This window comes from Drosophila yakuba, chromosome 3L, assembly GCF_016746365.2.
Source record: "Drosophila yakuba strain Tai18E2 chromosome 3L, Prin_Dyak_Tai18E2_2.1, whole genome shotgun sequence".
NCBI lineage: Eukaryota > Metazoa > Arthropoda > Insecta > Diptera > Drosophilidae > Drosophila > Drosophila yakuba.
This window is the reverse complement of record NC_052529.2, coordinates 18,992,391-19,017,240: the sequence shown is the minus strand read 5'-3', so window position 1 is coordinate 19,017,240 and position 24,850 is coordinate 18,992,391. Positions and strand designations below refer to the sequence as shown.

The window sequence follows — 24,850 nt, the reverse complement described above, 5'->3', positions numbered from 1 at the left end:
AATAAGAAAAATACCATGAAATTCACTAATGGGAGATACTAGAAGTTTAACGAGTAAACCTGTAAAACTAAAATTCACTCGTATCACTTACTTAATTCAATAGATTATAAATGCAAAAAAGTTGATTTACCATTAACACAAAAATATAACAGTTTACATTAGTTTATGTTAGTTTAGTTCAAACAGGATTTGTACGTTTGGGGTATCAGTCATGTATATTCCAACATCTTTGCAAATTGAATTTCTGGTCACACTGTGTCTCGTCCGGCAAGTTTCTAACCAAGTTTAAGTAAGGTATAAAAAACTAATTTAAATGGATCATTAGTTGAATGGATTCGTACCCGCGAGCCCTAGAAGGGATTTACTGACAAGCAGTGGTTTCCTATACTTGGGTGAAAGAAATACTAATACACAAAAATGGAGTGATCGGTCATTGGGCTTTCAGCGTAGAAAAAAGTAATGCAATTCGGTTATACAAAAGCGGCATTTGTATTCGCAAAACACAAAGTCTAGGCGCCAAAATATACTATTTGCTGATCTTTAGTGCAGTTTAATCAATGTTGTATAGATATTTTATTTGTCATGAGATATTAAGTTGAGGATTCCAACATCATAAAATTACTTTTGTAAGACAAATTCACCACTCTCATTCAAGCTAAATTCAAACACATAATAAGGCACACATCAAATTGGGAAATAACCGTAGTTAAAAGCTATACACCCCTACACCACCCAAAGGATGCCTGTTAATCAATACACATTTATCTCTAAAATAACTTGCCTGAGAACCCCACATAGGAATTAGTAACACCTTGCGGAGAAATATAATCATCAATCATCCGCTACCTGCTAACTTGATTTACCATATACTAATGAATTTAGCAAACATAACTATTTATTTAAAGAAGGTTTTAATATGAAATGGCAAGAGTTATCATGATCGACTTACATTCATGCAATTTCTTCAAGAGGCTTCATTTATAAATATGCATATTTTACAATCGCAGATAAGTCCCCAACATGGAGGAGCTGTGCAACAATTCCGGACACTCGGCTACTTCCAGTAGTGGGAGCAACTCATCGATATCGGCTAAAACCGCTCTAAGTGAATGCTCTGCCGCTTGGATAAATTACTTGAGCGCCTTAAACAACCTATGTACTGCCGGCTCCAAATTGGCGCACTCTATTGCAGTTTTAGAACAGTGGTCCTTGAGTGAAAAGCCGTTGTTTAATAATTATACAACAACTTATTTAACAAATTCCTGGAACGACTTGGCAAGGTAAAGGCAATTCACCACATACACAGAGTTATATTTAAGTATATTTGTCTCCACCAGAGCAACAACTGTGGCCACGGGAACCGTCAAGACCCACATGTTGGCCTTACTGCAGGATTTCGTTACGATGTCATCCATTGATCAATCCTCCAATACGGAATTGGATCAAAAGCGGTTCAAGGAGCACAACGAGCTAATTGTGTTAGAGAATGCACAAGCTGTAATCAACATTCAGCACCAGTTCTGTGCAGCCAGCTACGATGCATTTTCGTCCCTAACTTGCTGCTTTGTTTGCCAATCGCCAGTCGGATTTCCACATGAACAGGACTGCAGTGTTATGAAGCAGCGGTACATCACGACATCAGTGCCTATTTTGAATTTAGAAACTAATTTTTATTTTTTGAAAGCCATCAATATGACCAACGATCTCAAACACCCTCGCCCAATTTATGTGGGCCGAGTACCAAGATGGATTCCTCCAGGGGAAACTCATTGACTGATCAACGCCCAATTGCCACAGGAATTTCAGAAACAGGTTGCTTAAAATACCCGAAGTAGTATTTCCTACTAAAAGATGACAATTTGTTGTACTTAAAGCTGATCAACCCAGAGGCCCCTCGCCTCAACTGAATTTTTGCGATACCAATCCAATGCAGGCCATTTTTGAGCACACACGCGGTCCCTTGCCAAACCCCGGGCAATTGCTGTCCATGAAGATTCCATTTCACCGGAACGTCAAGTCATCCTTAAGTTTTCCATTATTTCCACTGAACGGTCAGCGTCGATGGTCGGAAGCAGCTGCTGCCGAGGTGATAGATGGGATCTCCACGGATCCCGAAAGCCAGATGAGGAGGTGGTCAATGCCGTGGGAAGCATCGAAGACAGATAGGAACACAGTCACATGGAACCAAACCAGAATAATGCCAATGAATACTTTGAAGACCTCTTGCTACAAGATGTCCAGTTCAGAGCGATATACTTCTCACTCTGGTATTCCATTAAATCATAGAAATTTTCTTGTACTAATCAAAACCCTATTTGTTGCAGATGGAAACTGGCCCCTAGCTTCCACCAGTCAAGATGGGCTGCTAGAAGCCATTCAATTACTATCCATCAAACCAACCACCGTCCCACAAATGAGTCCTCAGCCCTCAATTCTATCGACTTCTCCGGATGGAGCACCACTTGACTAAATTTCAACTAAACTGAAACAAACATACAAATAAATATTATACATTAAACTAATCTCAATCCTTGGACTACTTGCTTTATTTTCTGGTTGTTTATCAAGGTTAGGGAGCGACTTGGGATTTAAAACATACCACTTGGGAGTCAATGAACCCGATTCTACAAAAATGTGAAATCTACTAGTAAAATGATTTATTCGTGCTTTTTAAGTTTGTTATGTATAATGCCATTCATTATTAGTAGGTAGATCTTACACGCTTAGTTTAAAGTAATTTTTTTATCGAAATTATAACACTAATGAAATATTATCTATTTCTTACGATTAAGAACACTTATAGTTAAAATAAAAGATACTTTATGTTTATCATTATGTCCATATTACCATCCAAATTTTACGGATGTTGCGCACATACTTGTACGTATAAACTTACAAAATAATTATTAATATAATTACTACTTTTATTATATCCAGGTTTAAAAAGTTAATTTTTGTATCATACAGTTGTTTTATTTTTTGTAATTTTTTTATTAAATCTATTAATATGTTAATGTTTGATTATGTATCTAAGGATTTCTCTAATAATATGGAGTTTTAGTATTCGTTTAAGATGTATTAATTTAAAAGAATAGAAAAAGAAACAAGCTACGTTCATCTTAAAATAAAGAAAGCATATAAGAAAACTCTTTTTAATTCAGAAAAACTGAAGAACAAATCCAAACTTAATAACAAAACAAAATGATTGGTCGTATTGAAGTTGAAGAAATGTTACCGTAATAATACATTTTAAAAATTAATTAAAATTAAACAACATTTTTTGGTATACAATATTGCACGTGCTTTATACATGAATATATTTTCTGTTTGTAAATTGAATCATAGCCAATATAAACAATCCCACTACATAGACTAATTTAAGTAACTGAGGAAGTATATCTTCCAGACCGATGGTTCTTATTACTTAAATATTTAAAGTTATATATTTAATTTTTAAGTTCTCTTTATTCTACAATCGTTGAACGATATTGCAATATGTATTTATGTATTTTATGATTACAGGAGGGTATATACTGTATTCGTTAAAGTTTCCATATGAAGTTGCTAAGCTATTTTTCAGCTCTTAATTTTTATGGTGATCTATAATGCTGTGAATATTTTTCTGTTTTGCATATAACCACTACCCACAATAAGAGAACAATAAAGGGTCCATTTACAAAAACTTATACACTCCTTTTTTCTTTCAGCTGAAATGGTTTTTGTGCCTCGATGCAGGAAGTCCCAATTCGGACGTGAATTTTAGAGGGTAGCTAGTAAACTAACAACTCACAATTAAGTAAAATAAAAGTTTAACCAGCATGGGGGATATCGGGATATGCATCGTATAAACGTGGTATATGTTTTAATCTGATTTAAGATATTACCTCTGCCAATCAGACGATCTTTTGAAACTACGAGTATTTGTGCTTATGTACATATGTATAACCTTTGTGCCAATATACGACTTTTGGTTTTCGTACTTATTATTCTTTTTTATTAGCCGATCGTATTTAGATAAGTATATTCTAATCAATGACCTACTCTTGCATCTTCTACGGTATGCCGCTATTATTTCATATCAAAATCAGCTGCTCGTTTGGGCTGATTTATTATATCTTTTTGAGAGTAGTTATGATATAATCCGGTACTCAGTTCATGGATCGGGCTAGCGGGAGGCTGAGCTTAACAATTTTTTCAGATTTATTTCCTTCTTTAAAACACTTTTAACGTTATTTGGACTTGGATGAAATACCTAAGTATTTCAAAATGGTCAAAAAATTGTATTCATAACTTCTAAAATATTGTTACATGTTTTTGGTTAATAATGGTAAATAACAGAATGAAATTAATTATGAATTGTTGGTATGGTAAATATTCACTTGAACATTTTAAAAAACGATACTTTTGATAATATTTATGAAAAATAATAAAAAGTTAAGATCTCTTTCTTAACATAAGCCATTGCGGAAGTACATTCATTAATTTTCTATTGAGAGAAGTATTCTATTGAGATTTTAATACATTTAATACGATTTCTTAATGTACATACATGTAAATTTAATTATTTGCTAAAGTTTTAGTAAGGCACCATTTAAATTATATTTGCAAATAAACCCTATTTGTTATTCCTTAAACACTAATGATGGGATAGAGTACTAACATAAATACAGATAAAATTATTCCGGAGACAGTTGGAGATATTCGAATATTGCTTGAAATGCCCATTTTGTATTCCATGTCGATATCAAGGAGTAGATCATGATTTCTCGTGTAGAACTGGTGGATATCGCTTATCTAGAGAACATTTAAGAGGACATTTGAAGAATACACCTATACTAAACAACTAGCTACGCACCTCGTTCCATCCGTATTTATTTTTAGCCTGAACAATGGCTTCATAAACAGCGTTGTGTTCCAAGTTTTTGACGAGATACGACATTAGAAAGTGGGATCCATCCGTTCTGATTGGCGTTGGCTTGATGTGATACTCGTGCCATTTACCAGGGTGCTGGTAGGTCTCGTTCATCTTAAATGATATTATAATTATGTTAACAACTAGAAATTAAATATAATTACTAAACGTACCAATAAACGGCGATACAACAACTTAATCTCATCGAGCGGAGGTATGGACTCAATTGTCCACGTCAAGTTGTAGTGATCCAAGAATCCACTCAACGCGGGGGATATAAAGTCGGCCGGACCGGGTCGTCCAGATACTTCAATATACTTCTTTGTTCTCCCCAAAGCATTATCCGCCACACAGCTATAATTGCCAAAATCCGTTGGCTGGAAGTTCCGGATAATGAGGCTGTACCTATCATCTCGTGGATACATAGATCGCCGATCGGTAGCATCGAGTAGAAAGGAGTTTTGGTACCACAGCATCTTAGAAGAATACATTTTTGGTTAATTGGTAGATAGATGTGGTATTTAACATTCACAACACGTCTAGTAGTAAAATTGCCGTGTTTGACTTACTTCTGAGTTTACATCTCCGTGAACTATGCAAACGAGCTCCACATCGTATCCTTCGGATGCATGGACCCAAGATTTCTCTACCGTTATTTCAGGGGGAGCTATGGCCATTACATTATTAATAAAAATTAGAAGGACCTATATATTTCGTTGTAGAACGTTCTTCTTACAGAGTATGGTCAGTTGTATGTCCATGGATACGCGATCTTTTACTCCATTATCGGCTGAGCATTGATATGTGCCTGCGTGGTGCCTGTCCACGTTTTCCAATATGAGTGTAGAGCTGTCCGACAGGTGTGTTGGCCCGGAAAACACATCCTTCTTGAACCAAAATATGGTGGGCACCGGATTGCCAGACGCCTTGCACTCCAGGGTGACGGTGCTTCCCTTCCGGGCAGTCACTTGACCATTATGAGGCAGGGCCCTCAGTGTGGGCGGAACTATGAGGTACATTCAGCATTCAACATTGGCAAACACTCTCAAGATACAGAATGAAATGAAATTACCCAAGATTTCCACCGTGTGAACTTGGTCCCGGTTCTCCTGATCACCAAGCTGGCATATATAATCTCCAGCGTCTTGAGTCTTTACTCCATTGATCTGCAAGTTATAGTCGCCCACTATCTTAAAGCGCTGATCCCTTGTTATTTTCAGATGTCCGGCTGTGAGCACAGAAGACCCCTTCCGCCACAAGAGCACAAAGGAGCCGAGGTTCTGCACTTTGCAGGGCAACTCGATGGTCTCCCCCACGATGACCTTGTACAAGTGACCTCTGGATAAAAACTTTGGCGCCGTTGTGGGAGGGTCATTCTCTGGCAATATGAAGGAGCCGTCTAAAAGAAGGTGTGGTGTCATATTTGAATTTTAGTTCTTTAAAATGATTTTCAACTTTGTTTTTTTTCACAATCTTTGTGCTTTCGAAATTTTTCCAATTTTTGTATATTATTTTTTAATTTACAATACTTACTGATCAAGGAAAGTGAAAACGAAAATAGGCAGAGCACAACTGTCCAGTATTTCCTCATATAGTTAATCTGTAATGAACAAATTGCAAAAACAAATAAACTAAATTTTATGCTTAAAATATAAAGACTTAATAATGTACAGTTAATTAGTCTTGTTGTTTTAAAACCCATGAGACAAACTACTGGAAAGAACTACCAGAATGTAATCGTAGAAACTGTCACAAGTTTTTATTGATATTCTAATTAATAAAGCGTTAAGAAAAATTGGTCCCAAATCTTTTCCTTTCCATCTTTTGTTTTGGTTTAATCTTTACGTTTACAGCTACGGACATCCTTGTAAACCAGAACCGTTTTTTATTCATTACCTAAGTACTTTTCATCGAATACAACATATATAGACCCCGAACTTCGGTTACTGGTATGTACATTTTTATTAATTTATATTTTATATGTATTTTTTATATGTAAATCTTAATTGTAATCTTTCATCTTTAAAAGTAGAAGTATATATGAGATTTTTTTAGTCTGACGTCGCTTACCAGGCAATGCACTTTAAATCTTATTTTATCCGAACAAAATAAATACATAAGTCATAAATAAATATAAAAGATAAAAATATAATAAGTGGGCGTGGCATTGGCTTGTTCTTACATCCCCAAGATCTCGACTATAATACGGCTATATCGACCAGGATAATGATCCTGTTCAATATTATATATCTCTGTAAGGAGAATCGCTTCTACGTCGCTTAGTTTATATAAAAATGCCCGATTATGGAATGTGTTATATTGAATCGTAGATTTTACTCAGTCCTTAATCTATTATCAATTGGATCAAATTGGCCAATGGATCTTTTTAAATGAAAAGAGACCAACAACAAAATCAGTCTTTGACATAAAATTCTTTATCCCTTTCCCTTGTGTTTCCAAAATCTGGTATTGAAGCCTGGAAAAATGTTCAATACTGCTCTACTTGGTTTTGATAGTTTTTTTGTATTTAACAAAATTTTGTATTTTATTTCAACACTTAATTGAAGTCGGTCTTTTTTTGATTACGCTAAAAAATAAAAAATGAGTTTAAAATTAAGCAAATTTAAAATTCAATCTAAATTCACAACAATAGTGCTTTCTAGTAATTAACCCCTTCAAATTTTCGCTTTTTGTGGATAATACTCATCACAGTGAACAATCTAAACTGTATAGTTGAAAGGCTTCGTATGTATGTACATATATATTACACAAGGTAAATCTGTTTTTATATACACAAAAACGAACTATAGGAACTAAGAATCAATAAATTAAATTTTTCCAATCCTTCCGCCTTGGTACGTATTAGCTCGGCTGTACTCCGTATTCTGTATTACTAACTTTTCAAACTAATCACGAATACATAAGTGTGTCTATATAGATAGGCGGTATATATACACGCACATACATAATATATGTATCTTATTTCAGTCATAAAACAATGGGATATCATAAATTGCAGCATTCGTAGAGTTTGATCCACCAGTAAATATACTTTTCCGAGGCAAGAAAAAATTTCTTTACGCTCCACACTTTTTATCAATTCTAACTTTGCAGCACCCATTTTCTTCCTTACCATTTTAATATGTATGTATGGTATGCACTTATTCGTTTTTCTCTCTGATAAATTAAGATGTTTCTGGCTTTCAGTTGCCTGTACTGCCCGTACTAATACTGCCGATTAACTTGAACAGATCACTAATTGTTTATCAGATTAATATCATTTTTTCTAGTTTCTTATAAAATAGTCTCGAATTTAAGACTGGCGAGTATAATTGTATTTATCCTTAAAAGTTCCATTAAATGAGCGCATGCTCAGTGCAACATTATTTGATGTCAAAAGCTTTCCCGAGCTTTAAACGCAGAGCAGTGTCACAAAAATAACTCCAACTTTGCGCATTTAATGTGCGGAAAAGTTGCTTTTTTAATTTGCTTAATTTAAAAATGGCTTAAAAACTAAAATGTATACAATTTTGACTTACGCTAAAAAGTAGGAAGTAGGAGTGCTGTAGCGTTAGAAACTATACAATTAATAGTAATAATAATACAATTTTTGTATAAGCTTAATAAAAGTTTACGAATACACAAATTTGAAATAACTCTTTTTTCCACGAAATAAGTTGCTTATCTTGGGCAAATTTATTCATTAAAGCTAGTCCTATTGAACTATTACTTTCATTGATTTACTAATAGTTCGTTAACGAAACTAACTTAGAATTTTTTGAATGCTACATTAATGGTACATTATTCATTAAAATCTATATTTATATAATACATCATGTACCTCTGAAAAACGACATATCCATTCAATTTGAACTCGATAATTCTTGTTATCGATAGATATTACTTTCCAATTACTTTTCCCAAATCGCAGATATCGGCTTTTATTAATAGAGACGATACTGTACGGCCATCCCTAATTCGAGATAATGCAGTATTGTCAATTTACGTGTAATAATAATGCATCGCTGAAGGAAAGCCGATAATGTTTCTGTTTCTGTAAGAATAGTAACCCGTTTTCTGGCAGTTGTTCTGACTCATGTTATCCGCAGTCTCTGGTTGTTGTTGTCGCTTGCGTTGCTGGCAGTGCTGTCATTCCTTTTCCTGAGGCAATGGTTGATAAGCCGAAAGAATAAGTTGCACTCACCGTCGGAAAATGGAATCAACGTGGGCATTTTCCATCCGTATTGCAATGCAGGTGGCGGTGGTGAACGTGTCTTGTGGTGCGCCGTCAGAGCACTACAGGTAATATTGGAAAAACAGAAAAACTCAATGCAGACATACGTGTCTTGTTGAAGACCGATCATCAGCTGATCGTTTAGTTATCATTCGAATAAAAAGAAGTTAATTACCTTCCACAAAAAAACTAAATAATACAACATGAAATGAATGGGAGTATTTCCTCAGCAGGATGCTAACCTTTCATTCTGTTCCATTCTACCTTTCGATATCCTGTAAATAACATGTGAATAATAAGCAAGAGAGCTCATTATTTTGATACTCGTATTTGCTATACTCGTATACTAATCTTATAGGTTTGATAATTTAATTTAAAGGACAAGTACCCGAACTCCAGGGTGGTAATCTACACAGGCGACATAGACGCCTCTCCCAATTCCATACTGCAAAAGGCCAAGAATGTCTTCAACATTGCCATTGATAGTGACAGTGTGAAGTTTGTGTTCCTGAAGCAACGCCACTGGATCGAGGCCAAGAACTATCCGCATTTCACTCTGCTCGGCCAGAGCATTGGATCGATGGTCCTGGGTCTGGAGGCACTCTGCAAGTTTCCGCCCGACATCTATATTGACACCATGGGTTACGCCTTTACGTATCCTCTGTTCCGCTACTTGGCCCAGTCCAAAGTGGGCTGCTATGTGCACTATCCGGTCATCAGTACGGATATGCTGAAGAGGGTTCAGCAGCGGCAAATGGCACACAACAACAAGAAGTACGTGGCAAGGAATCCCTTTCTCACCTGGACTAAGCTCGCCTACTACCGTCTGTTTTCAAAGGTGAGTGCAGCAACACAAATAAGTATATGCGCAGCTGTATACCAAGGTTCCCCATTCTAGATGTACAAGTGGGTTGGTTGTTGTGCTGAGACTATTATGGTAAACTCATCGTGGACCGAGAATCATATTCTGCAACTGTGGGATGTGCCCTTCAAAACCCACCGGGTGTACCCTCCGTGCGAGGTTAGCCACTTAAAGAACCTTCAGCATACGGAAAAGAGTGACGAATTCATCATACTGTCTGTCGGGCAGTTTCGCCCAGAGAAAGACCATCCCCTCCAACTGCAAGCCATATACGAGCTCCGAACTCTCTTGGCCCAAGACGAGAGCCTTTGGAACCAAATTAAGTTGGTCATTGTTGGCTCCTGCCGAAACGAAGATGACTACGATCGGTTGAAAAACATGCAGGACTTGACAAAGCATCTGTCGCTAGAGAACAATGTTCAATTCAGTGTGAATGTCCCTTACGAAGACCTACTTAAATTGTATCAAAGCGCCCACATTGGCATTCACACTATGTGGAACGAACATTTTGGAATCGGAATCGTCGAATCCATGGCTGCTGGCCTTATAATGGTGGCCCACAGGTCCGGAGGTCCTTTGCTCGACATTGTCGAAACCTCCGAGGGAAGTCAGAACGGATTCCTTGCCACTGATGCGGTTGAATACGCAGAAAACATTTTAAATATAATTGTTAACAACTCAGAAATGGCCGGTATTCGAAGCGCAGCCAGGTAACTAGATACACATTTTTTGTTTCGTACACTTTAAATATATTTTGTTTCGCTTTAGGGCCTCCGTGGAACGGTTCTCTGAGCAAGAGTTTGAAAAAAACTTTCTTCGGGCTGTTTCAACACTATTTACCAACCTTTAAACGATAATAAAATAGTCCGACCGCTTTTAAATATGCAAAATCCCAAATATCTCCAACTGAATACATTTATTATAATTATACTTTACAACATATTTAGAGCGATGTCGTACATATCGTATCGCTTTCCTTAAGATTTACCTATTGAATTTTTAAACCATAAGGTGATTTCGGTTTGATCGAATTCACAGAATCTCTGAGATTTTGTACCAAATTCGCCATCGTGTTGTAAAATTTGATTTATTTCCTTTGGAGTTTTAAATAATTTTTCTGCCAATGATATTAAGAAATTGCCTAATTCCCTATCCATCATAAAAATCATCATCAAAATTATGGCTTTAAACTAAATCATCTTATCTTAACTACTGTGCTAGCTTTAAGAAAAAATCGCATAGAGCAACAGGAATAATATCTCATGACGGCTGTCTTCCTTCTGTCATTCACCAGCCAGGCTAGCCAAAAGCTCCTCATCTATACCATCCCCCGATGGCATTCCCGCCGTACTGCTTAGGTTCAGGAGTCCTTCATTGCCAGACGGCGAAGGAGGCACAGGCGGCTTGACGTCCGGCTCCGTCAGTCCAGTAGAGCTGGCAGCAGGTCCTAATATCGAAGATGATGTTACCGCTGAAGCAGTTTCTGAACTGCCACTTGGCGTGCTGCGTCCACTGGTTGTATTGCCTCCGCTTCCTCTCTGCGACAGCTTTGGGATCTGAAATTTGTTATGCAGCCCCTTTATGAATCCTTCCATGCTTGCAGCCATTGTTGGAGAAGCGTATTGGAGGATAGTCATCATATCCGTGTGGTGATCGAATCGAGGCGGTGGCTGCGACATTGAGCCGCTAAGGGCAGGCGATACCGAGCCCGAAGATCCGCTGCCCCCCGCCGTAGTGGAGCCCGACTTGCGCTGTCCGCTGCCTCCTCCACTGCTTCCGCTAGCCAGGGCTCCCATGCTGGGACGCCGTCTGGGGGCATTGTGCTCTTGAAAGGAGTTAGTGCTGTTGCTCTTGGTCAGCGGAAGTCCTCCACCTGCTCCCGACCCGCTTAGCTTGCTGCTAAGATTGCCTGACGAGTTGGCCTTCTGGAAGAAATGCTTGCTGGATGATGCCGTAGCGGACGAGGCTGCTGCGGTGGCCTTCTTGGAAGCGGGTCCGCTGTTTACGCCAGGCTTAAGTCCGGTATGCTGCTTCTTCGTGGATCCGGTGGACCCAGCGAAGCTCGTGGCGCCACTGCTGCTGCTCTTAGCCTTTGCTTGGACGCTAGAGGAGGAACTAAAGCCGGAGCCGGTGCCGGAGCTCTTGCTGCTTCCCGTCTTGTTGATGGTCAGCTTGAGACCCTCTTGGCTGCTGGGCCTCACCATGTATTCCGTGGAGGCTCCGGCCGGATTGCTGCTCCCGGCGGAGTCGCTGCTGCCCCCGCTGGTGGCTAAGCAGCTACTAGTTGGCGCTGCTCCCGGCTGTTGCTGCTGCTGCAGAATTGTTGCCAGTGTTGCTGCTGCTGCTGCTCCCGCTGTTTCCTGCCCCTGACCCACTACCGCCGAGACTGGGGACGCCAATGACGCTGACGAGCCCGCTGTTGCTGCTGCCACTGTTGTTGTTGGCGCCGGAATTGTTGGTGCTAAAGCTGCCGTCGACGTCATCAAACTAACCTGACAAAGTAAGCATGTGGTTGTGTGTGTGTTAGGGACCAAAGGAACCAAAAATAAACCAGAAAAGAAATTATAACAATCAAAAGGGGAACATGACGTGTAGCAAAAGAAACATTTTTGGGATTTCACAACCATATGTCGTGTAGGAAGAGAACACAGACAGGAAGAAAGGGAAAAAACAAGAAAAGGACCCCGTTAATAATTAGCTTTAAAGTTGTGTCGGATACAAAATATATTTCCTACAAAATAATGTACGAGTATAAGGCAAGCACATGTGCAACTAGTTTTGAATGTACATTATATGCACATAAAGGACTAACTTTAAACTTAGTATTTATTTAAGTACAAAAGAGGACTCTTTTAACCAAATTAAAACGGAAAACAATGCAGAAAACTATAATCATCAACATTGAAGAAGAAAGGGGAAACAATAATAAATTTCTAATAGAGTCAAGATGCCACACACAACTAATATAAGCTTAATCTACAGATCTACAAATGTTCTTAATGAAGCTTAAAGGTCATTTACATCCTCAAAAGCGGTTTTGGAAATTCTGGAACAATGTAAACAGCTGGACTTGCTAGCCTTGCTTTCCTAGAGAAAACATGCAAGCCGAGCAACATTACAAAACAAACAGGATAACTATAAATACATACGTACTCAATGCAGGAGGAGGTTAAAGCTTGCGTTTTGGGGATACTGAGTGCTGGATAAGCCCCATTACTGTACGAGTTTTTGGATTTAGTCGAAAATAAAACGGATGCAGCAGTATATGACAAATAATAGAAACATATGTATTTACAAAAATAAGAAAATGGGAAAACGAAACACTAACAAAAAATAATAATCATAGCATGTAAATATAATCATTTTAAACTACAGCAGAGGTAGGCAAATTACAAATCGTTTTATAGCTAAGTAAATACAGCATTTGCATTAGTTTAAATATAGGTTCACTCTGATTTTGATCTGCATTGGTTAGGAGAGGTGGCAGAGAGTAAACTACGTGTTAGGCTTCCAGTGGGAGATGCTGGGGGTGGGTTGGTGTGGTGTGGAGCACTTATAATGAAAACGGACTTACCGCACCTCCCGCCATGCCCTTGCGCAAGGCACTCAGCTCCAGTCCGGAAGCCCCCGCTCCAGCGCCAGCTCCTGCTCCCACCACCACTGCGGCTGCACCAGACGCTCCCGTTCCCGACGGAGCCGCGTAGCTACCCAGTCCCCCGCCCGCCGCAAGATGCGAAAGACTGGCGACTGACTTCATCTGCTGTTGTGAGGATTTCAGGGCAGCCACTGCAGCGGCCACGCTAGCCGGGGAAATACCGCCGCCAGATGAGACCCCTGCAGCCGCCGAGGATGACGTGGAACTGGACCCCGATGCGGAAGAGGTTTTCTCCTTCTTTACACTTTGGCTGCTGCTGATAGATCCGCTAGTGCTCGCTAATGGAGGAATTGGCGGTGGAGGCGGCGGTGCTCCAACGCTGGCAAATGACCTTACCAGACCAGTAGCTCCCCCGGATCCAGAGGAGGCAGATGGTCCCGAAGATGCGTTCCCCACAGCGGGTGAGGTCTTATCGCCCTTGGGACTTAAGATGGTTGCGGCTGTAGCTGCACTCTTAAGCGTGGACATGCTCGGCTTTCCGGACGAACCGTGTTTAGGTGAGTGTGTGCCAAACGGCGACTTCGGGCTGTTAGAGGCGGTGTTATGCTTGGGACTGCTATATACGGGAGAGTGCTTGGGGCTTGGTCGGGCGGTCGGGCCTCCGGCCATTAGACCCTGCCCAGCGCCACCTGCTTTAGGTGACGAGGAGGGAGAGGAGAACTTGCGCACCACTCCACCAGTTGCGGAAGCATCTCCGCCACCTGCAGGCGAGTTTTGCCTAGAATAGATCTTCTCCGGCGGTCCCATGGGCGAATCATCGCGCTTCTTCTTGCGCTTCTTTTCCTTCTGTGTATCCGAAGAGCCGCTACTGGCTGAGGATGACATGGAGCTGGCAGAACCACTGCCTCCGGACGTAGACGAACTACTTGTGCTACTTTCGTGTGGACGCTTGGCGGCCACACTTACTCCTGCTGATGTAGAGCTGCTTTTTTTCGTTGACTCCTTACTGGGATCCTTGCCCGTTATAGGGGTAATAGTTATAGTCGTGGGAGCAGCACTGGATGAGGCTGTAACACTTCCTCCGGCGACAGCTGCCTGGACATTCAATGGAATAATTTCAATGCCACCCGTTCGCTGTACCTCAACGCCGGGGACTGCCCCAGCTGAGCCAGACTTTCCATCTCCTGGGATGGGCGTGATGCTGACGCAATGCTTCAAATTTGGAGTCTTGTCCTTCCAGATATTTTTGTACTTATCAGCAATGTCATGATCACTCGTCTTGGCGGCGACGGAAGAACTGGAGCTGCCGCTTACCGTGGTGCCACTAGTAGAACCGCCAGACTGTGGATCCGTTTCGCGCTTGAGATTGATCAGACCCGCTATGGCCGCTGCTGCCGAAGTAGAAGCGGCAAAAGCATCCGCTAGAGATCGCGACTTGGCGTCCATTTTAAGGTTGTTGATGTTGGCAAAGCCGCCTCCGGGAAGGCTTCCATCAGAGGGCGACGCCGTATCCATTGCAAACTGTGTAAAGCTATTGCCTGCTCCCGAGACAGGTCCACCACCACTCATGCCTCCACCTCCGATTGTTCCTGAACCAGCTCCAGGACCAATCGCGCCGTGCAGTTTAAACTCGTGCTCCTCATCCCAGCACTTAAGCAACTTGTAGATGACCATCGGAATGGATACCACTTTGCGAACGGTGCGGGTGAGCTTCTGGGACAGCAACTCATATTCATTGTTCAGACAGTAAACGCTACACGTGGGCTGACCGTCCTCTAGCAAAAAATCCACGGTTGCCAGCGACTCTTCGTACGGGTGCTGCAGCTCCACGGTGATTTGGTTAAATGAAACGGCGGTAACCTCCAGTATCACAGTGCTGTCCATATCTGGGACAAATTAGCATAGGAAAGAATATTATTATCATAGAAGAGATAGTGGGGTAGTGCGCCCAACTCACCATTATACTGTTTCTGCTGCTCACGAACACAGCTGGCGAGCAGGGTGTAGAAGAGAGCTTGTTTCTTGAGGAACGCCACGATCCGCGGTACCTGTGCGGGTTCAGTAAAGGGCAGCGATGACACTAGGGTTCCCTGCAGTTTGCGGTTGTCGGTGAAGAAATAGCAGTGCGTCTCCTTTGGCAAATTTACATACAGGCCGCGCTGTGCGTTCTTGATCGCCTGCTTCGAGGCAGTTTGTACAATGAGATTAAGCACTGTGGTGGGAGGACTAGGTGGCGTACCAACGGAGTCTAGCCCGGGAAGCCCGAGAGCCTTTAGTGATTCCAGGCAAACAGGCATGGGTTTGTTAAGCCGCAGCACATACGTGGCCGGCATGAGCAGCGAGTTGTTCTGGTTAAGTTGCGTGTACGTGGGAACCTCTAAGCCCGTTTGGGCATCCCGGACTAAGGTCACCGTTGGTAGAGTCTGTAGTTTGTTGGCCGACGAGCCTTCCAAATTGACGGTGGCGCTCAGTCCGTAGCTGCTTCGCATTACCTGGTCGATGGTGAAATCGCCGCTGGCCAGTTTGGGATCCCCTTCGGGAAGGTGGAGCGGCGGGCAGAAATAAGTAAGCTTCATTGGATGGCCACCGCGACGCGGCAGGACCAGACCCACCGATGAACTCGTCATAAGGGAGTAGCTATCTCCGGAGTGATTTTGCAGGTGCAATTGGTAGAGGCTCTGGATGTCCGTTTCCATGGCCTGAAGCGCCACGAACGCCTTCTTTTTCACCTTTGGTTCGGCATTCAGTTGGTAAATGGAGGATAGACCCTCCAGTTGAACCGTAAAGTCAGCAAAATCGCCAGACTTGAGGCAGGATACTAGTTCGCTGGACTGTTGTTCAATCTTGCACTCGTGGTGCACCTTGACGTCCGACAGACTGCCGGCGGCGTCCAGCAGGATCTCTACGTAGAACATGTCCGTGGAGATAAAAAGCAGCTGCTGGTCCTCCATGAACTTAAGGCCTAGCTGGCGCGAGAGGCTTTCCAATCGTTCCACGAGGCCGTGGCGAGACGTGACTTTGATGTAGTGCTGCAACTTGTCCAACGCCGACTGTAGCGTGGCCTTGCACAGCGGGTCCAGAGGGTAGTGCTTTTCGATGAAGTACATACGCACCGACTTTTTGATCTCCTCGTAGCTTTTTGGCTTGTTCCGGTACTTGGCCCGCAGCTTCTCCATCATTGTTTCCTGCTGGATCTGCTTGTTCTTTTCCTCGATGCTGGGAATGTGGCTACCAAAGCCTGTTCGGATTTTTGTCAGTGGGGCTCCGGAAAAAGTAGCTATGGGTGTATTGATTGGTACTTACCAGATCCCGAGGATTTTGCATTGGATCCGCTCATATTTATGCTTTCTTGGCTGAACTGTATTCACTTAATGATATTGTGACATTTTCGGCAAAGCATGGGGGTTTTCGAAAAAGATTTTGATCTATATAGCAACGAACCCTATTTTTTCATGCCTTCTTTATGCCAAAAAATTTCAACGCCAAAACAACAAAATGGCTGTTCCCTTTCCTTACAATGGCTGGTCACACCATAACTCGCTGTGACTTAAACCGAACTATCTTATTTCCACTGAGTCACCTAGTCGTTTACATTTATATACATATACACATATTGTACAAATTGTAATTAAAATGCTATTTCTCCTATGCATCCTTATTTAACTTTTACTACCATTTCTTATAAATAATTGTGCTTATTTTCTTAGCGTCCTTGAGCTGCAGGACGGAAAGCTTAAACATTCCCTAATTTAAATATAAAGTACAATGTCTCTAGAAGCTTAGCCTGGCAAAGTATCGCTTTTTCTGGTTTTAATATAGGAAGGACTAGGCTAACTTTGTAGGCTTTAGGAATGTGGGAATTTAGGATATAGTTGAAATGACTCAGAACTCTGAGTTTAAAGGTTGTGGTGGATGGAACTTAAATTTTTTCAAACCATTTTTTTTTAAATGGTTTAAATGGTCTAAAAAGAGACATCATTCAGATATTATAACAGTGGTACATTTGTTATTGTTGTACAAATTCAGCGTGATATTGGTAAGCAAGCGCGGTCACACTGAACATGATAAATATTTGTTATTAAAGTGTTTCGGAACCAAAGGTTAATAATTCAGCTACATGACATCCATTGCAGGAGGCCACGGTGAGGCGAATCCGAACAGCTCCTGGCTGAGTGCACGCGGATTTTGGCTAGCATACCTTCTGGGCCTGCTGTCGGTGCACCTGCTCTTCTTATCAGTGCCCTTCGTCAGCATTCCGTGGGCCTGGACGGCCACCAATATTCTTCACAATGCAGTGAGTGCTCATAGCGTCGTTAAGGAGTATGTCCTAATCCTAATCCGACTTCGCAGGCCCACCTGTACTTCCTGCACGTCATTAAGGGCGCTCCCTGGCTGAGCACCGAGAACGATCCCAGCCGGCGTTGGACGCACTGGGAACAGATTGATGACGGGGTGCAGATGACCACAACCCGCAAGTTCCTCACGGCTGTTCCCATTGTTCTGTAAGTTAATACGCCTTGGAAGTCAGGGAACAGATTAAGTTCCTAGTTATGGAATTCAATTTGAAGTAACAAGTTAATTGGGATTCAAATATAGTAAAAAATGTATTAAACAAATTTATTAAAAAATTGTATTTTAATTTTAAATTTTCATCATCACTCACTTTAATTTCGGTAAATATTTTCTATATGAATAATGAATTAATAATCTAACTACCGTATAATCAAATGCATAATATACAAATTTACTCGCTCTTTTTTAGTTTCCTACTTACCTGCCTGTACACCCGAAACAACACGGAACACTTTATTGCTAACTTTATATCCCTGGTTGTCGTCACGCTTCCCAAGTTGCCGCAGTTCCATGGCGTGCGGCTGTTCAACATAAATAAGTACTAGCCCCTGTGACACCGGACTGCATTTACTTTGTTTAATGAACATGTACATAAAAACTTATATTACGGGCACAGCTCTTGCTTACAAATGTAAATATTGCTAAATTAAATACTTAGCGAATTAAATAATTTTGAAAATCTTTTTTCGATTTTTTGGTGATGTAAATAATGTATGACCATACAATATTGGAAACAATAATCATGCTTCATTAAAATATACACTTCCTTACGACTCGTATGGTAACATTTTGCACTAGATTGACTCGGTTAGCGATCCTGGTCAAAAAAAACATTCATATATACTTTATAAGACAGGAAACACTTTTCTCTATCTGTTACACACTTTATAGCCCCCTCTTCTGGGGCTTACAAGTACAATTTATTGGCGTTCAGAGGTGGCAAACAACACTTAAGACTTTTTATAAAGTGTAGTCTTATATGATAGTAATCAAATATAATTATCACGGATATTTACATTGCAGAGATGGATATCTCGTAGTCGAGACGTTTGAACAAATAGCTTTTTCTGTTTTATGAGCTCTACCGAAAGTCGCGCCCCTAAGGAACTATTCTATATTCTAGTCAAGTGGCGATTACAGGGCAGCTTTATCTCTCATTATTGTGGGCGGTAAAAACGCGGGGGTTGGGCAATCGACTTCTGACAGGCTGATTGCCCGGTTTGACTTTGAGGGAGAAGCTCGCGACCCGAACGACTTTGGCCATTCACAATCATAATCAGAAGCGAACTCGCAGTAAACAGAGGTGTGCCGGATCAGACTACGTCTGATACCCAAGCAGTTGCTGTCAGCCGTTTCAAGGGGAAGGAACGACACCGAGACGCGCCGAAATGTCGATTACCCTAGAGGAGGAGATCTTCGGCTTGGCCGTGAATCCGTTCACCAAGTCCCCGGAAATGGTGCGCCGTTACACGCTCAAGAACTCCAAGGGCATGTCTGTGTCGGTGATCCAACTGGGTGCCATCATCCAGAGCGTCATCTTGCCGGATGCATACAAGAAGGTGGATGATGTGTGTCTCGGCTTCGACGACATTGCCAGCTACTTGGCCAATAAGGGAGCCTACATCGGAGGGACCCTCGGACGAGTGGCCAACCGGGTGGCCAATGGCGAGTATACGTTTAACGACACGAAAGTATCGGTGACAAAAAACATCCAGGTAAATATTTCACAAGCCTATGTGACACTTGTTACGGCAAAGTTATTTTTGCTTAGCGATAGATTCTGATTCTCTAAGAAGCTCTTTGATTGTTATACCCAATACTCGTGGAGTTATAGGGTATTCTAGAATATTAAGACTATGTGACATATAAAATATGTGACATACGACTTTAAAACGCAAAAAGCTCTCACTCCCAAAATTTTTCATTTTTTTGTTTGCCTTTTAATATACATAAATAATAATATAGTAAAGCTCCTAGATCTCAGTTTGGTTATAGTTTTATAGTCTAAGTTAAATAAATAAATATAGTATTTCTAGTATAGCTAAATAAAGAATAATAAATATATAATTTGGCGAATTTCAGGATAAATTCCAGCTTCACGGTGGCTTCGTTGGATTCGATAGCGTCATATGGGAGGTGGTGCAGAAGTCCGCCGAGGGGGTGATATTCCGTCACGTTTCGCCACACGGTCACGAGGGCTATCCGGGCAAGCTGACGTGCCTCATCACCTACCAGCTGGACAACGAGAATCGGTTGTGGGTCAGGTACGAGGCCACCACAGATCGCTCCACCATGGTCAACCTCTCGAACCACGCCTACTTTAACCTGGCGGGACACGGATCCGGAGCGAAGGGCCTGGCGGAGCACACGGTGGAGATTGCGTCTGATCACATCGTGGACACGGACGAGCTGCAGATCCCCACGGGGAAGTTAGTCGACGTCAAGGACACCGTCTTTGATCTCAGGCTGCCCGTTCTGATGCGCGACCGGCTTATGCAGTTTGAGAATCGCCAGATCAAGGGCTACGATAACTGCTTCGTGGTCAACGGAGGGCGAGTGCAAAAAAGTGTAGCCAAGGTGGCCAAGATTGTACATCCGCCATCTTGCCGGGTACTGGAGGTTTGGACCGACCAGCCGGGCATGCAGTTCTACACCGCGAATAATCTGACCTCGATAGTAGGCAAAAATTGCACAAAGTATGACAAGCACGGGTCCTTTTGTGTGGAGACGGAGAAGTTCCCCGATGCTATGAACCACCCGGAGTTCCCTTCGATCAGCCTCGAGCCGAATGAGAAGTACCGGCACGAGGTCCTTTACTGGTTTAAGGTCGAGGAGTCCTGGAAGTGCTGTTGCAACAACGATCCATAAGCGTCGTCGTGATCTCTCGTGAATAAAGTCCTACCCCAAAGTACTTGGTTTTTTATTTAGCTATTTTAAATTATGCTACAACAACAGAATAAACTGCATAGAATGGGGCGCCCAGTCTCATCATACAGACCTGGATGTATGGATGTAACTCCAGACTCCTTCAGCGTGGCATAAGTGTTCCGTTTGTGGGCGGTGAAGTGTGCGCGGTTTCTAAGATCTGGCATCCATACAGACGGACATGGCTATATCAAATCGTTAGGGATCCTGGTTAGGAACTTACGTACCTTATATGGTGGGAAATTCTTCCTAACAAATGCATACGAGTCTACGAACATTTTTCAGTTTGAGTAAGTTTACAAAATGTAATGCTTATCATTTTTAAACCACCATCTCAGTGTGCTTCGATCTGGACTTAAGGCGTGTGAGCCCTTTTAAATTCTAAAATCTGTCGCCACAGCAAGGCATCTCAAAATTTTAGTTATCCTCCTCTAGGCATTTGGCAAAACTTAGGAGCTCCAGGATGGTGCGAGTGATCGAGGACATGTTCGGCATCGCCGTCAACCCGATGACGCAGAAGACCGACCGGGTTCGGCGCTTCACGCTGAGCACAGAGCGTGGGATGTCGGTGTCGATCCTAACGATGGGTGCCATCATCCAGTCCTTGAAGGTTCCCGACTTCAACGGCAAGCTGGAGGACGTGTGCCTGGGCTACGACGACGTGGCAGGGTACTACCGTAACCAGCAGTGCTTCTTTGGAGCCACCATTGGCCGGGTTGCCAACCGTACAGCACATGGTCGCTTCAAGCTCTGCGGCAAGGAGGTCAGTGTGAGTCGCAATATTCGGGATAGACATCACCAGCACGGCGGATTCGTGGGCTTCGACAGCGTCATCTGGGACGTGGTGGGGGTGCACAAAGACGGCGTCACCTTGCAGCACATCTCGCCGGATGGGCACGAGGGCTATCCGGGCGAGCTGACCACCAACATTAACTTCTCGCTCAACGAGACGGGCTGCTTTGGGATGCGAATAGAGGCGCGGACGAAGGCTACCACGGTGGTGAACATCTCGAACCACAGCTACTTCAACTTGGGCGGCCACGGCGCCGGCCGGGATCCGCTCTATCAGCACATGCTGATGATCAAGGCCCAGAAGATAGTGGACGTGGACCAGGAGCTTCTGCCCACCGGAAAGTTAATGCGCGTCCGCACCACGCCGTACGACTTCTCCAGCCTGGTCAGTCTGGGCAAGCGGCTCAATCAGGTGTCCGCTTGCCCCCTGGGCGGCTTCGACAACCATTTCTGCGTGGATATTCCTCCCAACCGGGTGCAACTGGTGGCCCGTGTGGTTCATCCATGTAGCGGCCGTTTCATGGAGGTCCACACCAACCAGCCGGGCCTGCAGTTCAGCACGGCCAACCATCTGCCGGACGAGGACAGCGCGGACATACCCAACGTGGGCAAGGATGGGGTCCGCTATGTCCGCCAGGGAGCCTTCACCCTGCAGACGCAGAAGTACCCCGACGCAATGAACCACTGCGACTTCCCCACAATCGTGCTCAATCCTGGCCAGCTGTACGATCACCAGGTGGTTTACCGATTTGGCGCCTGTCCCAAGCGAGTGTAGCTATTTAGTTAGTGCTCCCAAAATTTGGACTCTCAAATTTAACTGGCAGTGCAATCATTATGGTTAGCAATGCCGGAAATGCATTTTTTATTATCTTTCTTAATTTCATAACAATAAATTTTCAATGAAAACTGAGGGCGAAAGTTTCGAAACAAATCGATGGAAGTTTTCAAAGAACCGAAGACAATTCAACGGAATATTGTTATTTGACCTAACTAATTTTAAAAATAACGATATTGAAGCAATATCTAACAATGTTTATGTATATACCGTTATTATAACAGAAAGAAAAGGCGCCAACTGGGCAGCACTGGCAGCAGCATTTGGCTTGAGTCGTCGCTAGAGCATTTATCAAAGTTCTGCACCGCACTGATGTGAACATCTGTCTTATTTAGGAGTAGGGATGTGCTACATTTAAAGGGCAGGTCTACTCGGTCACTCTGAAAAGTCAAATATATAAAATCCAAAGAAGTTCTCTGCAATAACGAAGGGAGTTTCTGATTGCCACGTTTGGAAGTAGAACTAGCCTAAGAAAGCCGCCAAGCTGTTCAACCTACCGCAGGTCTACAAGCACACGACGGACTCCAGAAGTCACAGCAGCAGCAGCAGCAGGATGCCAGTGCGTTTCAGTGGTTGAGTCCAGTCCAAAATCGATTGGAAAAGCGTTGAAAATTCCCCTTTCGCACCAATCCATTTTCCCGCTTTTCCCAGGTGCACGAATTCAAGGTGGAGATGACTTGCGGCGGATGTGCCAGTGCCGTGGAACGAGTCTTGGGCAAACTGGGCGGTACGTACTACGTAGCACTAGCACTAGTGCCAGGTACTAAGTTAGTTAGTGCCTTATCGGTCGAATCTTACGTATGTACAAGCATATGTACCTATGTATGTATGTGCAAATGTGGGGGTGAACTAATTGAATGCCGATACATCATACAAATGCTATGTGGCTATAGTAATTCCTGAATTGGGATTTCACTCTAAAGTTGCTTTAAAGTTGGAAAGTTTTAGGTATTATGTATGTCTTTGAACTGTCTGCAAAGTTCGCCAATGTTGCTTGAAAAATATTACCTTTCATTAAAAAAGGAAAACCATTTTTATTTGATACCCATGCTATAACTAAATTTGTGATCTTCAAAAAATATTAGATAAAACTTTGAACCTAATAATGCAACTTATCGAAAAGTTCAGTTCAAACCTCAGAACAAGCTTTAAACATAATAAATCACATAACGATAAGGGGCTTAACCGCAATTTGCATTGTTCGTTTAAGTGGTGGGAACAACTTAGCCCTTATCAGTAGTGAATTGCCCTGCTTTCGGCCGAAAATCGACTAAACCATGTGTTGTGTCATTCCGCAGATAAGGTCGAGAAAGTCAACATTAGCCTGGAGGATCGGACGGTGAGCGTGACGTCGAACCTGTCGTCCGACGAGCTGATGGAGCAGCTGCGCAAGACCGGAAAGAGCACCACATACGTCGGCGTGAAGAAATGAGACGAGTTCCTCAGCAAGTTTCAGAAGTACGGCAGGCTGAAACTTGAGGTCTAGGGTGTGGACCCTTAAGGATCGAGGGATCTTCCACATTGCCGCACCGAAAGCATTCTATTTGGGTCGCTGTTCAGTGATATTCATGGGATACATACAAATTTTACTCTTAACCAAATCAAATATAGGAATCGTATACAAATTTTACACTAGTATTTGCTCTTGCCGAAATTGTATGTAGCCTGTAGTTAACCAATTGAAGTGTTATTATATTATGCATTAATTATGCCTAGATGAAGAATTTCAAATTCAAATTTTACTAATCAAAGTGTAAAGCCAACTTTTTGCCTAAGTATGCAGGTGCCGTATTTAGGGGTACTCTAGTAAATCCAACGTAGTTGCCAATAAATGATATACTCCAATTGCCCTCTTATGACTAATCGTAATATTACAAATTTTACCATTTTAAAATATCAAATATATACAAATACGTTTTAACCTTAAAAGTTACGAACTCTTTTTTGTGGGAATGCGGCTACTTTTATGATGTAGTAATCTATTTTCTTGTTAGGGAAATGGTATACATTTTCAAAATGTAGTATGGAAATTGGCTTATTGTCGTTTCTAATCTGAAAATCAGATGCGGGCACTAAGCTTCGACTTGTGGTGTTCGGCGTTCCAGCGAATCGGCGACAAATAGCCGGTTATTGCCTTATAACGATCGAAGGGGCAGCATGAACTTGTCATAAATCTCGGCTCTCGGGAACCCACACTTATCAAATTGAATATTTTTTTTTGGTTTTCCATGTTCTGTTTGTGTCTTTCTTTTCTGTGATTTTTTGTGGGCCATCTTCGAGGCGTAACGAAATTATCAATCAAATGCCACCTCGGCATCCGAAGAATGCAGCACACAAAGAGG

General features: G+C 42.2%; 8 protein-coding genes across 11 annotated transcripts; 6 read left to right on the top strand and 2 right to left on the bottom strand.

The window, feature by feature from the left end:
* The first annotated feature begins 185 nt into the window (after positions 1-185).
* Positions 186-2,536, top strand: LOC26534786. Of its 3 annotated transcripts, none has more exons than XM_015195253.2 (6): positions 186-294; positions 1,008-1,280; positions 1,338-1,625; positions 1,685-1,812; positions 1,875-2,267; positions 2,325-2,536. In XM_015195253.2, the coding sequence occupies exons 2-6, from the start codon at positions 1,021-1,023 to the stop codon at positions 2,468-2,470; spliced, it is 1,215 nt and encodes a 404-aa protein (XP_015050739.1). In that variant the 5' UTR covers positions 186-294; positions 1,008-1,020; the 3' UTR covers positions 2,471-2,536. The 3 variants fall into 3 exon arrangements, with proteins under 3 accessions (XP_015050739.1, XP_015050738.1, XP_015050740.1); XM_015195252.2 differs by having other exon boundaries at positions 246-289; XM_015195254.2 differs by lacking the exon at positions 186-294 and adding an exon at positions 340-456.
* A 106-nt stretch (positions 2,537-2,642) lies between these two features.
* On the bottom strand, positions 2,643-8,265 carry LOC6539364 (MAM domain-containing glycosylphosphatidylinositol anchor protein 2). The gene is made up of 8 exons (XM_015189701.3): positions 8,046-8,265; positions 6,446-6,512; positions 5,985-6,311; positions 5,649-5,918; positions 5,482-5,579; positions 5,086-5,388; positions 4,856-5,026; positions 2,643-4,794 (listed from the first exon to the last, which is right to left on the bottom strand). Exons 1-8 carry the CDS (start codon positions 8,046-8,048, stop codon positions 4,630-4,632), a joined length of 1,404 nt encoding a protein of 467 aa, XP_015045187.1. The 5' UTR covers positions 8,049-8,265; the 3' UTR covers positions 2,643-4,629.
* Positions 8,266-8,840: 575 nt separating this feature from the next.
* On the top strand, positions 8,841-10,905 carry LOC6534606 (GDP-Man:Man(3)GlcNAc(2)-PP-Dol alpha-1,2-mannosyltransferase). Its single transcript, XM_002095245.4, has 5 exons — positions 8,841-8,968; positions 9,022-9,214; positions 9,526-9,984; positions 10,045-10,718; positions 10,777-10,905. The coding sequence occupies exons 1-5, from the start codon at positions 8,955-8,957 to the stop codon at positions 10,856-10,858; spliced, it is 1,422 nt and encodes a 473-aa protein (XP_002095281.2). The 5' UTR covers positions 8,841-8,954; the 3' UTR covers positions 10,859-10,905.
* LOC26535211 (mediator of RNA polymerase II transcription subunit 1) lies at positions 10,883-17,109 on the bottom strand. 2 transcript variants are annotated; one of them, XM_039374961.2, is made up of 4 exons: positions 16,907-17,109; positions 15,561-16,841; positions 13,583-15,489; positions 10,883-12,500 (listed from the first exon to the last, which is right to left on the bottom strand). In XM_039374961.2, the coding sequence occupies exons 1-4, from the start codon at positions 16,938-16,940 to the stop codon at positions 11,292-11,294; spliced, it is 4,431 nt and encodes a 1,476-aa protein (XP_039230895.1). In that variant the 5' UTR covers positions 16,941-17,109; the 3' UTR covers positions 10,883-11,291. The 2 variants fall into 2 exon arrangements, with proteins under 2 accessions (XP_039230895.1, XP_039230896.1); XM_039374962.1 differs by having other exon boundaries at positions 12,149-12,495.
* Positions 17,110-17,649: 540 nt separating this feature from the next.
* LOC6539366 (ORM1-like protein) lies at positions 17,650-18,726 on the top strand. The gene is made up of 3 exons (XM_002086223.4): positions 17,650-17,897; positions 17,954-18,105; positions 18,366-18,726. Exons 1-3 carry the CDS (start codon positions 17,721-17,723, stop codon positions 18,499-18,501), a joined length of 465 nt encoding a protein of 154 aa, XP_002086259.1. The 5' UTR covers positions 17,650-17,720; the 3' UTR covers positions 18,502-18,726.
* Positions 18,727-19,258: 532 nt separating this feature from the next.
* LOC6539367 (galactose mutarotase) lies at positions 19,259-20,864 on the top strand. Its single transcript, XM_002086224.4, has 2 exons — positions 19,259-19,671; positions 20,039-20,864. Exons 1-2 carry the CDS (start codon positions 19,345-19,347, stop codon positions 20,822-20,824), a joined length of 1,113 nt encoding a protein of 370 aa, XP_002086260.1. The 5' UTR covers positions 19,259-19,344; the 3' UTR covers positions 20,825-20,864.
* A 356-nt stretch (positions 20,865-21,220) lies between these two features.
* On the top strand, positions 21,221-22,635 carry LOC6534602 (galactose mutarotase). The gene has a single exon (XM_002095241.4). It carries the CDS (start codon positions 21,345-21,347, stop codon positions 22,446-22,448), a length of 1,104 nt encoding a protein of 367 aa, XP_002095277.1. The 5' UTR covers positions 21,221-21,344; the 3' UTR covers positions 22,449-22,635.
* Positions 22,636-22,876: 241 nt separating this feature from the next.
* Positions 22,877-24,353, top strand: LOC6534601 (copper transport protein ATOX1). Its single transcript, XM_002095240.4, has 3 exons — positions 22,877-23,067; positions 23,160-23,235; positions 23,807-24,353. The coding sequence occupies exons 1-3, from the start codon at positions 23,062-23,064 to the stop codon at positions 23,938-23,940; spliced, it is 216 nt and encodes a 71-aa protein (XP_002095276.3). The 5' UTR covers positions 22,877-23,061; the 3' UTR covers positions 23,941-24,353.
* The last annotated feature ends 497 nt before the right edge of the window (positions 24,354-24,850 follow it).